Source organism: Leptopilina heterotoma, unplaced genomic scaffold, assembly GCF_015476425.1.
Source record: "Leptopilina heterotoma isolate Lh14 unplaced genomic scaffold, ASM1547642v1 Lhet_132, whole genome shotgun sequence".
Lineage (NCBI taxonomy): Eukaryota > Metazoa > Arthropoda > Insecta > Hymenoptera > Figitidae > Leptopilina > Leptopilina heterotoma.
In genome coordinates this window covers 218,390-234,113 of record NW_025110851.1, presented here as the reverse complement: position 1 = coordinate 234,113, position 15,724 = coordinate 218,390, and the positions used below count along the sequence as shown (strand labels likewise).

Genomic DNA, 15,724 nt, shown 5'->3' with positions numbered 1-15,724 from the left:
AAAATGGCGCTTTTAGATAGCTGACGACAGGGAGTAAAGTCACTCATTTGTTCGACCATATGAAAATGGCGTCCATTTTCTCCCAAGAGGCAAACATAACAGCTGATCCCATGCGTTATTTTTGCCCATGGGAGAAAACGGCCGCCATTTTCATATAAGTCAAACAAGTGAATGACTTTTACTCCCTGTCGTCTGCTATCTGAAATCGCCACTTTTGTGCATTAGGAATAAAAAATATCGTAAGTAACACGGAAATAAAGGCAGCCAATTTGTTTACGTTGATTTTTGTGACACAAGTGGAGGTCGAGGGCGCCCTCGACCTCTACTTGTGTCACAAAAATCACCGTAAACAAATGGCTGCCTTTATACCCTTGCATGGTTGCCACACAACCTGGAAAACCTGGAAAACCTGGAAATAGCATGGAAATTGAAAAAGGATATGGAAAACCTGGAATTAGCATGGAATTTGAACGAATTTCTGGAATTTTTTTGGGTTAATGAAAGATATTAAGAAAAATTCCATTCAACATGTTTTTTTTTTCTTTAAAAATGTTAACATGCAATTTCCCTTTTCCATGTTTTCTCTTTAAATTAATTTATTTTTTTTTTAATTATTGACTGAAACTGTGAAAAATGTTGTTAAGTTCTAAAAAAAGGATTTTATATCTTTATTAGTATTACGATTGTCAAAATTTTTTGTTACTAGTTGCTTTTTGTTCAAGATTTTGAACAAACTTTAAAGATAAAAATTATTTAATTTAGACATGACTTCAATGTTCTAATTATGGCTGATTCTTCTGAAAGTGACATTTTTGATATCTCGATTAATTTTATAGAATCTACTCTCTAATAATATTATTAACCATTTTTATAGTAAAAAATTTATAATTTATAAGAGAACTAAATTTTTATGGTTTTTTTCAAACTCTTAAAAATTTTTTAAAAATAGTGTTAAAAAATACAATGTTTTTCTATCATTATGTGCATTTTAAAAATTTTTGTACCTCCGTTTTATATGTGATAAAAATGTTTAAATTTTGTCTTCAGTTTAAGTTAAAATTACTTCACGATGATTAATGATGTTTTTATACATTAAAAATATTATAAAAAAATGTGAATGCACATTAAAATAAAGTTAATGGTCTGATGTTTAATTTTTCTATATAATATTTATAAAAAAATTCTTACTTTTGAGTATGAAATAAAGTAGTTTCAATAGAAAAAACCATATAATTTAAAAAAAAATAAATTGAAAAATCGAATATCAAAAGTATCATTTTCAGAAAAATAAACATAAACATGCCTGTGATTTTAACTGTTTAAGAGAACATTAATTTATAACTATATAATAATGAATATTGTTAACACTTTTTTGTAAAATACTTGTTTTTTCATCACAAATAATTCCTAAATTTGAACCTGGAATTTTTAATATTTTTAACCTGCACGGAGAAACTTTTAATACCACTAATTCTTAAAACTGGTGAGACATTTTAGTATGTTAGGTTAGATTCAAGGGAAAAACGACATAGGTTATAGAAATTGCTATTGAGACTATCAAAAACACTCATTCAGTATATATTTTACAGTTCTTCATAAGGAAACTAACGAAAATTAGTATGTTGTTTTAGAAAGAAAATAATAATTTTTGCAAAGTTGGGAAAGCCATGAATTAAAAAGAAACACAACAAATTAATTGGGAACCGCAGAGCTGCGTAGGCCCTCTGGTGTCGACCCACTTGCGGTAGTTGTCTTTTCATTTCGTCTCTCTCTAACATATGTAAAAAAAAGAGATAAAATCCAAGATGTCGGACGCAAGTGGGTACAGGGGTGGGTCAGTTTCACATGATTTCGGATCCCAATTGTCTATAGATACTCATAGAGACGATAGTGATACTTGGATCTGATAGTAGATGGCATTAGTGTATGTCACTGTAACTGTAGGTAAATATATTTAACACGACGTAAGAACCTAACCTATATTATTAACGCACACACGCACACGCAAGTAAAGACACGACGATTGGTCACGGAAACCGAAAGATCGCACGATTCGTTAGAAGTACACAGCTGAATCGTCCTTATATATTAAACGAGTGGAAAAGTATGTGCCTTCGAGAGAGAGCATTTTTTAAAATAACTTACTAATCAAATTATGTAAATAAGTAAAAGTCGTGAAAAAAATTATGTTATATTGAGGAACAGTTCTTGAATTTAATTTGGCATGAGGAGACATTCACGTTTATTAATAAAAGGTTTTTTTCTTTCATACACGTGTGAATTTCAACTTTTAAAACATTAGGGTTAGTTCGCGACGTCAGGTGATGGACTCGGTGATTCTCGGGCGAAATCGGTCAAGTCCGCCCGCAGTCCTTCCAAAATTGGTATGTTACGTTAGAATGTCTGTTATATATTCTATCTATATGTGGAAAAAAGGTTAGAATTACCGTATTATTTCACAAACAAAAACTAGCATTTTATTCTTTTCTAAAGAAAAATAAGACTATTTCTAATGCAGATAGTAATTTTTGTACACTGAAGGTTGCTTAATATATAACGAACTTATCATATTTTCGTATTAATGTTCAAATTATTAGCACAACGCACGAAAAATCCTCACATTCTAACGTACTTTTAGAATAAAGATAACCAAATATATTCAATATTAGAAGAAAAAGTTTCTCCGTGTGGAAAACCTGGAAAAAGCCTGGAATTTCGAAATCTAGATTTTGTGGCAACCATGCCTTGTTGCTTAATATACTATTTCTAGCTTATACAAATTTATTTAAAATTCTCTAACTTTGGGTTCTTTTAGTACATGATAAGAGGTAGAACCTTCAATTTTTCAAAATTTTTTTGAAAGTATGTGCTCCATTTACAAGCTTGATGAATATGGCGCTATCACAGTAAACAGGACTATATATATTAACCCTTAGATGCATACATTTATTTCATTTAAATTTGTCGAAACTCGTTACTCAGGGGGTTTGTCGTGTCGCTGATTACGAATCTGAGGTCATTTTGAAAAAATTCAAAATGTCGGATCCAATATGGCGGACATAAAAATAAAAAATTATTTAATTTGACTAAAACTCGGTACTCGGGGGTTTCTGGGGTCGCTGATTACGAATTCGAGGTTAGTTTCAAAAAATTCAAAATTGCGGATCCAATATGGGGGATATAAAAAATAAAAAGTCGTTCAATTAAACTGAAACTCGGTACTCGGAGGTTAGATCGCCAAGAGGCGTCGCTGATAACGAATCATTTTGAAAAAATTCGAAATGTCGGAGCCAATTTTTTTGTTTTTATTTTTTTTTGTTTTTTAAAAACTTTTTCGTTTCTTAATTTTTTTGCTTTTTTGTTTTTTTGTAGTCTGTTTTCTGTGGCACATATTAACTGCTATTTATATGAAATTCCAGAAAAAATTTTCTCTCTTCTGCAAGGCAGAGATACTCAGCCTTCTATTGGCATTGCAAAATTTGCGATTTAAAATCTTAGAAACGCAAAGGACGAGTAAGTATATCCGCGATTTTGGCTCCGACATTTCGAATTTTTTCAAAATGACCTCAGATTCGTAATCAGCGACCCGACAAACCCCTTGAGTACCGAGTTTCGTCAAATTTAAATGAATAAATAAATGTATGCATCTAAGGGTTAATATATAGCCCTGTTTACTGTGATAGCGGCATATTCATCAAGCTTGTAAATGGAGCACATACTTTCAAAAAAATTTGGAAAAATTGAAGGTTTTACCTCTTATCATGTACTAAAAGAACCCAAAGTTAGAGAATTTTAAATAAATTTGTATAAGCTAGAAAAAACTTTTTGTGATTTCTAGGAAAAATTACATGTATTTTCTATTTAAAATTTCAGTCGACTAAAGGCACGTGTTAATATTGTTCGATTTGCTTCAAACTTTCTGGAAAATTTTTTTTTATACCTTGATTAATTTTTTGGGTGAGATCGAAGATTTGGAAACATCGCCCAAATAAGAACCACCCTCCCAGCAAACACGTTATATAAGTTTTCTATAACAGTGAGGTCACAGTGTTATAGAACATTTGTTCCTAACTAGTTACAGATCCGTGATATAACCTGATTGTAACAGAGTTCTAGAACATAGTTACAAGTTAGTTACAGAATAGTTCTGTATTATGCTTATGTCACAGTTCTTTCACAATGTGATGTGAGAGTTAAATAACTTTAATGTCACAAATTTTCTGTAACTGTTGTTTCAACCTTGTTCTATAACTGTGTAGGAACATTGTTGTGTAACTGGTCTAAACATCTGTTGCAATGCAGTTCTGTAATATACTTGCAATTACAATTAAGAATATTTCTGTAACAACGTTACGTGTCAATTCTATAATACCAAAGTCACAAATAACTTAATCTAACAACTGTCGTTTTAATCTAGTTCTGGAAATATGTCTGAACAATGTTAAACTCTTCTAATATTATATATATTATATTTCTATAGAATACAAATTTGGTGTAGTTCATTTAATTTTTAATATAATATAATTCATAATAATTTATAAAAAATACACACATATATATATATATATATATATATATATATATATGTATATATATATATATATATATATATATATATATATATATATATATATATATATATATATATATATATATATATATATATGTGTGCGGCATTCCACCTCAAGTGATCAGGGTCAAAATTTGAAATGTTTGGGATCAGGTTAAAAGTTTGCACAAACAGTAGTCCTATTAGATACAATTAAAAATACCAAATATTATTAATTTATTTAAACAAATGTAAAAACTGGAGGGAGTTAAACTTCAAATGCTTCACGGAAAGAAAAGGTCTGGAAGAGATATCCATAAAAATATTGTTCAGCAGAATATTGTTGTGTTATCCAATTCAATGGAAGAGACAACTTTTAGAATGGAAGCACATTCCATATTCAATGGATGAGGGAGCCATATTATATTGTTGAATCAAATATGGATGTGACATCCATAGGCATTGTTGGGGTTACAATTCATGCTATGGATTTTCACATATGGCTGCCTCATCCATATAAACTTTGGTTGGGAGATCCATAGTTAGTTCAAAATTTCGATACATGTTGCGCGCAATTCATTATCATGGCATCCATTTAAAAATGGTCGTCTCAATTTGTCCGTCGCGTCGGTTTCCTGTCACGTCTATATAATCGCGTTGTGAGTTTATTGTGTATAAATAGTGTTATAATTGTTTATTATTTATTATCGTTATTGTCTATTAGTGTTTATGTAAATTCATTTTCATGAAATATGTGTAAAGTATATAAGGAATATTATGTGCTCAAATATTGAAGTTGCGTGTATAGTGTAGTGGATAGCGTTAGTGTTTAGTATGCGTTAGGTCTAGGGTTCGTGTCTCCCCCATCGGTTAATAACTTATTTCGCAAATATGCGGTTATTCAATAAGTGGTGTGTATTAATTAACAAAAATGTGTATAAAATATCTCAAGTGACATGAAATTTAATTAATTGAGTGATTCAAATTTTTTTATTTCCTATTTCCATTACTATGGATCACCCAACCATAGATCTTTTGCTGCTCCAACAATATACAGCCAGCTATAGAATATGGATGCAGCAACCTTAACTATGGATATTCCGTATTTTTCAATATAATATGGCTGTGATATCCATGTATCTGGATGTGTCAACTATTCCTTTTTCTCCGTGTTGATCTTACTTGAAATTTTGAAAAATTTGTAGTTTCTTTAAAACAAAACGAAAAGATGTTTTCTATTTTGGGTTTTTTTTGCTGTTTTTCAGCACTTTCTAATGGTAAAAACAAATTTAATAAAAAAAATGTTTGACCTTGAGAAATTAAATTTCATTTTTTGATCAAATAGACATTTTTTATTTTAAATTTTTTTCATAAAGGTGAGGTTTTTTCCTAAAAAAATGTATAGGTTAAAACGTGGGACAAGAATCTTTTAACTGGTCAAATTAAGCATTAACTTCTGCAGCGCACCGGCCCTGCGCGTTGATGGGCTGTTTATTGTTTATAACAATTGAAATAAATTATTTTATGCTTTATTAATTATCTGGTGGTCATATTGGATAAATTTGAATTGATTTAGATCATGTGCAACAACGGAATAAGAAAATAAACGTCTTTTTTTAAAAAAGTGTATTAATTTGTTAACTTTAATTAAAAAAAATTATAAACAATTAAAATATCAAAAATCGGCCTCAAGGGATGTCTTAAGAATTTATATCCCTTTAATTTAAAACAAAGAACACTCAAATCGGTTAAAAATTGTAAGCTGTACACATTTTTTAACAGTAAATTTTAAAAAAGTTCCACTGTGAGCCGGTGCGCTGCAAAAGTGAATGCTTAATTTGACCAGTGAAAAGTTTTTGTCCCACGTTTTGACCTATACATTTTTTAGGAAAGAACCTCAGCTTTATGAAAAAAATTTCAAAAATTAAATAAAAAATGTCCATTTGATAAAAAAATTTAATTTAATTTTTTTATTTTATTTTTCAAGGTCAACCAATTTTTTTTATTAAACTTGTTTACACCATTAGAAAGTGCTAAAAAACAGCAAAAAAAACCCAAAATAGAAAACATCGTTTCGTTTTGTTTTAAAGAAACCTAACCTGCACTATGCTGTTCTCTTTGCCGGATGTGACGCAATTTTACCATACATTTCGCTACACTTTCTGCACCTACTCTTGAGGTGGTGTAAAAGTTACACTTAGTGCAGGCAACGAAAACATACCTATTATGTATAAAAGTCTCATAAATATTTTAATGGTGTAATGTAATCGAGGGGGCATTATTACGTCAGTGTAATACCACATAATATAGCCCTCTCGAATGTAATTATTTGTTAATTGTTTGACATTATTGTTATTCGTAATAGCAATTTTTTTTGATAAATTAATTTAACAAAGAATTTTGTAAAATCTATTTATATTTAAATGAAAAGTTATAAAATATAAATTTGTTCTAAAAATTTAGAAATTTAATTAATTAAGCTTAAATTTATTGCTTTAATCTTTCATTTAAAAATTAATTTTTAAGCCTTTCCTTATACTTGTAACTTTGAAAATTTACATTATTCAATTAACATTATTAAATATAATGTATATTACACATAACATAATTATACTATTGTTGCAAATACAGTATCCTTTTTCAAGTTACAAAGCACATTTTCATAGTTTCTTCGTTATATATGTAAATTCTAAACATCCTTTCATGAGCCTCCGTGGCGCAGTTGGTAGAGCGTTTGATTTCTAATCCACTCCTAGCTGCGTCTTGCGTTCGAGACCTAGTGATTGTAAATATTTAAATAAATAGCAAAACAAATTTTCTTTGACATGTAAAACATTATAAGTATGTATGACATGCGAGAACAGCGTGGAATATTTTTTATTTTAATTTAAATATTTTTTTAATGACAGATATGAGTAACAGATATTTGTAACTGTTCTAGAACTGTGACAAGTATCTTTGTCACCATGTTACAGATCTGTTACTTAACTGTGACATCCCCCTGATTACGACATTTTGCATACCCAGTGAGTCCCCTGTGAGTCACCAGTTACAGAACATGTTTTTCAATTATTTGTCACAGTTCTGTAACAGATCTGTAATAGTGTTTGCTGGGCTAATAATTACGCACCATTAGGTATATCAACCTAAAAAGAACAATTAAACACTTTTTCAAAATTTGCAATGTCATTAACAGGATTTTATTGTGCCGTATTATCACTAACTATTCTTGCCCCGTGAGCCCATATTTCAGTTTTTTCAAAATTTTGAGGAACAACGTGAATTAATTTGAAAATAAATTCGATATTCGTGTTCAGCAGGAAATTTCACTCCGGAAAACACTTAAGTAAATAAATATTCTGAAACTCTAATATATAGAAAACGCAATATGATAAACATTACCTTGACATTTTAGCAAAACATACTTTTTTCAAAAATAAACTCCTAACTTCGCAAATGGTGACAGATTGCCTTTCAATTTTTACTATCATCTTTTGGTGTCAAGACGCGAATATACCATGAATTACGCAATTTTTGAGCAAGCCGTCTAAGCATAACTGCAACTAACTATCCTTGCCCCATCCTCCCCTACATAAACAGCAATTCCCGCAAAATCGTCGTCAACAATGATTAAAATTCTGAAAATTAAATAATCTTTTTAAAATATTTCAGATTTCTATTTCAATATTATTTTTTAACATTCATATAATTATTAATTATTTACTTCTGTCATTATTAAAAAAATTTATATGAATTTCTTATTATTTTCAGCATTCCACGTTCTGCTGGTAAGACAAACGGCACAACACTACTGACTCTCTGAGCAATTGTTTATAAAATTCAAAAAAATTTATCCGATAAATTACTAACCTATAGGGCATATCACAGAAAAAATTTGGGAATAATTGGACACCATTTTTTTTGGGTGAACTTTTGACGTGATATCCACCATATGGCAAACATATTTTTTAAAAAGTGATTATATTTGCTTGAAAATAGTTACTTAGGGGTTTTTGGGGTCGCTGATTACGAATCTGATATCACTTTTTCAAAATTCAAAATGGCGGATCTAATATGGCGGACAATTTTTTAAAAAGTGATTGGATTTGCTTGAAAATAGTTACTCGGGGGTTTTGGGGGACGCTGATTACGAATCTAACATCAGAACAATATTATGTTTATCGTTGCTCTTACCACAAGAAGGTCGACATGCAGAAAAACCATTTTTTTTCATTTTATTAAAAAATTTTTTTTTTATTTTACCTCGAAAAATATTGCCACTATCATGCAAAGTGCAACAAAAGAATACAAAAATTGTGCATTCAATGAAGCATATATATGCGTCACTTGTTTTCAATAAAACCACATGTAGTGTTAGTCTCTTTTTTATCATTGTATAAAAAATGTCATAATTATATAACTATCATAATTATCGTTGATTCAGATTTAGAAAGCAGAATTAAAATTTTATATTATTTATTTAAACAATATTAAAATATCCAAAAAAAAATTTTAAATAAAAAAAACAACAAAAATTTTTTAAATAAAATAAAAAAAGTAGCTTTCTTGCACGTCGACCTCCTTGTGGTAAGAGCTGGGCAACGTCAATAAAATTTTGTTGACGGCTAACGGATGTGAAGGATAAACATAATATTGTTCTGAAGTCAGATTCGTAATTAACATCCTCAATAACCGCCGAATGACCATTTTGAAGCAAATACAATTACTTTTTAAAAAATTGTTCGCCATATTAGATCCACCATTTTTAATTTTAAAAAAGGGACATCAGATTCGTCATCAGCGACCCCAAAAAACCCCGAGTAACTATTTTCAAGCAAATTTAATCACTTTTTAAAAACATTACCCAAAAATTTTTGTTGGTCTTTTGCATTTTGGAAAAATGGCCATTTTCATATCCGCCATCTTGTATTTAAAAAAAGTAATTATGGATTTTTATAGCTGAGAGTTCGAGGACGCGATATTTTGTCCTTTGGAGACCATATTCTTTAGTTTTTCATGTCAAAATAATAATTGAAAATTTTTTTTTCATAAAAAAGTGTTTTTTGCAATAAAATTGTTATAAATTTTTTTGAGATAATTATAAACAAATTTTAGCTTTATATTCTGAAAGAGCGATAAATTTTACGTCGGAAATGGTATTTCCTAAAATTTTTAACTAATTATTTCATACAAAATAAGAGTCGTGAAATCATGGTACATTTTGCGTCCTGGGGTGCTATTCTGTAACTTCACTTCACATTCACTTCACTTTCACTTCACTTTCACTTCACTTTCACTTCACTTTCACTTCACTTTCACTTCACTTTCACTTCACTTTCACTTCACTTTCACTTCACATTCACTTCACTTTCACTTCACAGTCACTTCACAGTCACTTCACAGACACTCCCCATTAACTTCACATTCACTTCATTTTCACTTCACTTTCACTTCACATTAACATCACATTTACTTCACATTCACTTCACATTCACTTAACTTTCACTCTACATTAACTTCACATTCACTGTGGAGTGAAATTGAAGTGAATGTGAAGTGAATGTGAAGTTAATGTACAGTGAAGCGAAGTCAATGTGGAGTGAAAGTGAAGTGACTGTGAAGTTAATGTGAAGTGAAAATGGAGAGTAAAAGTGATAGTGAATGTGAAGTAAAAGTGAAGTGAATATGAAGTGAATGTGAAGTGAATGTGGAGTGAATGTGAAGTGAATGGGGAGTGACTGTGATGTGAAGTGAAAGTGAATGTGAAGTGAATGTGAATGTGAAGTGAATGTGAAGTTAATGTGGAGTGAAAGTGAAGTGACTGTGAAGATAATGTGAAGTAAATGTGAAGTGAATGTGAAGTGAATTTGAAGTTAATGGGGAGCGAATGTGAAGTTTATGTAGAGTGAAAGTGAAGTGAATGTGAAGTTAATGGAGAGCGAATGTGAAGTTAATGTAAAGTGAATGTGAAGTGAATGTGAAGTGAAAGTGAAGTTAATGTGAAGTAAATAAGGCGTGGATGTGTAGTTAAATTTTACGTCGGAAATGGTATTTCCTAAAATTTTTAACTAATTATTTCATACAAAATAAGAGTCGTGAAATCATGGTACATTTTGCATATTCTGTAACTTCACTTCACTTTCACTTCACTTTCACTTCACTTTCACTTCACTTTCACTTCACATTCACTCCACTTTCACTTCAAATTCACTTCACTTTCACTTCACATTCACTCAACAATCACTCAACAATCACTTAACATTCACTTCACATTCACTTCACGTTCACTCCACAATCACTCAACATTCATTTCACATTCACTTCACATTCACTCCCCATTAACTTCACATTCACTTCACATTCACTTCACATTCACTTAACTTTCGCTTTCACTCCCCATTAACTTCACATTCACTTCACTTTCACTTCACTTTCACTTCACATTAACTTCGCATTAACTTCACACTCACTTCACATTCACTTCACATTCACTTCACATTCACTTCACATTCACTTCACATTCACTTCACATTCACTTCACATTCACTTCACTTTCACTTCACATTCACTTCACTTTCACTTCACTTTCACTTCACTTTCACTTCACTTTCACTTCACTTTCACTCCCCATTAACTTTACATTCACTCCACATTCACTTCACATTCACTTAACTTTCGCTTTCACTCCCCATTAACTTCACATTCACTTCACTTTCACTTCACTTTCACTTCACATTAACTTCGCATTAACTTCACACTCACTTCACATTCACTTCACATTCACTTCACATTCACTTCATATTAACTACACATTAACTTCACTTTCACATCACATTCACTTCACATTCACTCCCCATTAACTTCACAGTCACTCCCCATTAAATTCAGATTCACTTCACTTTCACTTCACATTCACTTCACTCCCCATTAACTTCACATTCACTTCACATTCACTTCACATTAACTTCACATTCACTCCACATTCACTTCACAATCACTTCAATCTCACTTCACGTTCACTTCACATTCACTCCGCTTTCACCCCAATTTTATTAAATACGTTTGCACATACCTTGGAATTCTTTAAATTGAAGTATATCTCTTAAATGATAGGTTGATTAATCAAATTTAATGGATTATCAATTAGATAAAAATTATCTATTATTACAGGAATTAATGAGTTTCTGCTCTCTAATTACATCGTCGTAAATGATGTGAATTTTAAAAACACGTCATTCATGATGCTTTAATTGTTGGTGCGTTGCTCGTTCTCATTAAAGCAAATGAAAAACTTAAAACTGTTTTAACACTTTCTGAAAAATTAAATCTTAGATAATTGAATTAATTGTTGTAATGTGACTTTTCTAAAGCATTTAGCTGATTCGAATAGAAAATCAGTGAATTTTCGCTAAATCATTAAAGAGAGTTGGTTTTTGTATTAAAAAAAGGGTTTTAATATTTTATTTATTTTGAAAAATGCAATAATAATAGAAATATGATTAAAATACAAATCTATTTATAATTATAGATTATTATAACTAATCGGAAAAAAGAATTAAATAATGGAGTCCTTTCTGTTTGCAAGAACTTTCAAAGAGCCCGAAATTTCTTTCAAAATTGTTGATTGTTCTTCGTGCTGCTTTTTTTTAAATTCAAACTTCCTCTTTCTCAATTCAATGTCTTGGCGTTTGAGGTCTAATTTCATTTGCATTATTTGTAATGCTGTTTTATCTGTAGTGAAATAACAATCTTTTAATATGTTTAATAATTCAACAAGAAATAATAAAATATTTAAAATATTGATGTTATAGTCAGGGTGACCAGGAGTCAAGGAATTAAGGGAATTTTTTAGTCAGTGAAAAATCAGAAAAACAGGGAATTTGAGCAAAAGTCGGGAAACTTTTTTAAAATGTCCCAATATAATTTCTTTTTACGAATTTAAATATTTTCCTTCATTGATCAAATTTAAAATAAAATTTATAATAATAAAGAAAATGTTTTTTATTATCTTAAAAATAATTTATTATTGAAACACTTTTCTTTTAATATAAAATAGTTTTCATAAAAAAATCAAAATTTTTTCTTCAGTTTCGCTAGACATTCTGTTAGTAATAATTTGGATTTATAAAATTGACACCTGTTCTGATTTCAAAACCTACCTTTCACTGAAAAATTCTGCTGTTCTTGGTATTTTACTTGTTCAGTGACGCTGCTTGTTGGATCTACAAAAATATATAAATTGATAATATTTGGTTAAAATTTTTATTCTTATTTTTAAAAATAAAATGTTAGATTTTAAAACTGACTAGGAGATCTTTGAAATAAGTAAAAAGTTTATTATTAAATTACAAATTTTTTAGCTAGTTTAAAAAAAATATATATATATATATGAGCGATTCCATGTCAAGTGATCAAGGTGGGAAAAAATTTTTCTCCAATCGTGCCTAAACTTGGGGCTTTTGTAGTACTAGTGGATAGTGATTTTTGGTGAAATTATTTTTTTACCTAGTCCAATATTTTCCGAGTGAGTGCTAGGGGGGGCTACATGGTCATTTTCCGTAACCGTTTTAATAGGGTTCCTACCGGGTACGGAACCCTAAAAAAATCGTATCTTTCCCCCCAAAAAATAAAATTTATTTTTCTGTATCCCTTTGCCGAAAGTACTGTCTTCCCGGTCTGATTTGGCTCCAGGAATAGCGACTTTTGTGGCCGGCTCGACAGACCCAACGAGCGCTCTGATTTTTTTTCAAAATGCTTATTTCCAATCGAAAGAGCATGAAAAAACCTTTCGAAACCATACTTGGCCAAATTTTTACGTTTAATTGTTTAAGAGTAAAAAATTATCAAAATAAACATTGCAGCGTAAGACCCCTTGATCATTTGACGTGGAATCGCTCATATATGTGTGTGAGTGGTACGAGCTAGTATCCAGTGTCTAATGTATCAATTGGAGGACATGAAATAAAAGTTATTGTCTGTTTTGGAAATCAAACATCACCTTCCAATTTGATCTTTTTTTCACAAGCACCGGATTTTATTCTTTTGCGTTTTTCAGTTTCCATTTTCACGGCTGTTGTTGTAGGCAACACTATAAAATTAAAGATCAAAGAAATATAAGTGAATTAAAATTTCTTTTACAGTACAGTTATATTCTTCAATATTGTATTCAATTAATTTATAAATAAAATTAAACAGTAATTTTTGTAACAGCTTTGTAGAAAACATTGGATTTGTGGTAAATAATATTTGAAATTTACTGAAAAAATTATTAAATTTAATAGGTTTTTTACCTGAATTTTAAAAATATTTTTTTTAATTTATAAATAGCAATAGATTTATAGCACACAATTTAGTTGAATAAATAAATAACCAAATAATAAAAAAATAATGATAATAACCAAATTAACTTATTATAACTTATAACAATAATAACCAAATTAACTTATTTTTATAAATGTCAATTTAAAGCCATTTTACTTAAAATATTTATTTCTAATTTTCTGTAAAATAATAAATTAAAAAGAATACCTTCATTATCAATTTCTCTAAAAATTTTCTTCATCTCTACATCATCTTCGTCATGCAATTCTCCCTCACTGTCATGCAATTCGCCGTCACCTTCTTCACTGTACTCTTCCCCCTCATTCTCCTCATCCTCGCTTTCCTTTTCCTCTTTGACATCCTCCTTTTCCAATCTTTCCACATTTAGAACTTTTTTCTTTTTACGTTCCTTTTCTTCGTCAGTTTTAACTTCCACAGAAATCTGAAATTGATTTTAATCAAAATAATAAAAATACAATAATAATAAATTTATTATTATTATTTTATTTTTATTGTTATTAATTTTTAATTGTTACCTTGTTAACTTGTTTATTCTTTGTTTCATTCTTTCCGAATCCTAATTCTGGCACTTCTTCCAATCCAAAGCCTTCCTCAGGTAATATGTTCTTTATAATCAATTCTTCAATGTCATTAAACTTCACTGTAACTTTTTCTTCTTTTGCAATTTGTGCTCTTCTTTTTTCTTCCTTTTCTCTTGTATTTCTTTTCAAGTCGGCCCAAGTCTATAATTTATAACGATTTATAATTATAATGAATTTATTTTTAATATAAATAATAAGAAATAAATAAAATAATGTATTAACTTTTTATTTTAAATTACATTATTATTCTACAAATTACATGTAATACAAAAATATAAACATATAAAATATTTGAATATAAGTATACATTAAATTAAAAGATAATTTATATTTTGTATAAATAAAAAATATAAATAAAGTAGATTATTCTCACCCTTTTCCAGTTTTCTTCATTTTTTACTGCACCGTTTTTGACAGCGTTTAAAGACAATGTCAGACGATCATAAAGTTTATTCTGTAAATTTTTTTAAATATATTTTTATAAAAGACAGATGCAAAATGCAACTTAGCAAAATTTTTTTTAATTATTTTGCTAAAAGCATGTTTATAATATAATTGTCTGTCAAAATAAAATCATAAAAAATTTATCGCAATGCAACTAAAATTTTACCACTTTTGTCCTGTAATTGTTTCCAGATAATTTCCCAGTTGCAAGTTTTTTATGTGACAACATAAAATTGACAAGTAACCTTTTTTGTTCATAAGTACACTGTTTTTTTACCTTTGACATTTTGAAAGTCAAATTTGTAATGACAGCTCTTTTGTTAATGGAGTGAACATTATTACATAACAGTCTTTTATTGGTTAAAAAATATGTATAATTTGTTTTTAAAAGTTTTTCGTAGTGCAATCGTTTAAATATTAATTAAAATAATCTTATCTGTTAGATAAATATTCATAAGTAAAATAGTTTGCCTTAAATATTGTTTATTTAGAAGTTAGGAATTCCTTATTGTTGTTTTTAAATTTGTTCGATCCTTACCGTAATTTACGTAGAAATAATAAATTCAATAGTTGAAATAACATTCAAAATGAATGATTATTTTTTACTGCAAGAGGTTGAACGAATAAATAATAATGCAAACAGAGAACTTAGAGCAACTAGGAGAAGCTTACGAGATACACAAGATCCCTTTGATTTACGAGAAAATGAATTTCGAAAAATTTACAGGTATCTTAAAGGTTATAAATTGCAATAATGTATTAAATAAAAATTTGTGAAATAAAATTTTTTTTAATAATTGTAGAACAA

The 15,724-nt window shown here is 29.3% G+C and overlaps 1 protein-coding gene across 1 annotated transcript; it reads right to left on the bottom strand.

Annotated features, from left to right (window-relative positions):
* Positions 1-12,104: 12,104 nt before the first annotated feature.
* Positions 12,105-15,202, bottom strand: LOC122513068 (stress response protein NST1-like). The gene is made up of 6 exons (XM_043629303.1): positions 15,194-15,202; positions 14,407-14,613; positions 14,078-14,312; positions 13,548-13,637; positions 12,709-12,771; positions 12,105-12,280 (listed from the first exon to the last, which is right to left on the bottom strand). Exons 1-6 carry the CDS (start codon positions 15,200-15,202, stop codon positions 12,105-12,107), a joined length of 780 nt encoding a protein of 259 aa, XP_043485238.1.
* Between the last annotated feature and the right edge of the window lie 522 nt (positions 15,203-15,724).

What these genes read in the sequence shown, in the direction of transcription:
- LOC122513068 (XM_043629303.1), bottom strand. An exon ending in AGAATAAACAAGTTAACAAG is followed by an intron (nt 14,313 to 14,406) that starts GTAACAATTAAA and finishes AATCAATTTCAG; the next exon opens with ATTTCTGTGGAAGTTAAAAC. An exon ending in GCAGAATTTTTCAGTGAAAG is followed by an intron (nt 12,281 to 12,708) that starts GTAGGTTTTGAA and finishes ATTTCACTACAG; the next exon opens with ATAAAACAGCATTACAAATA.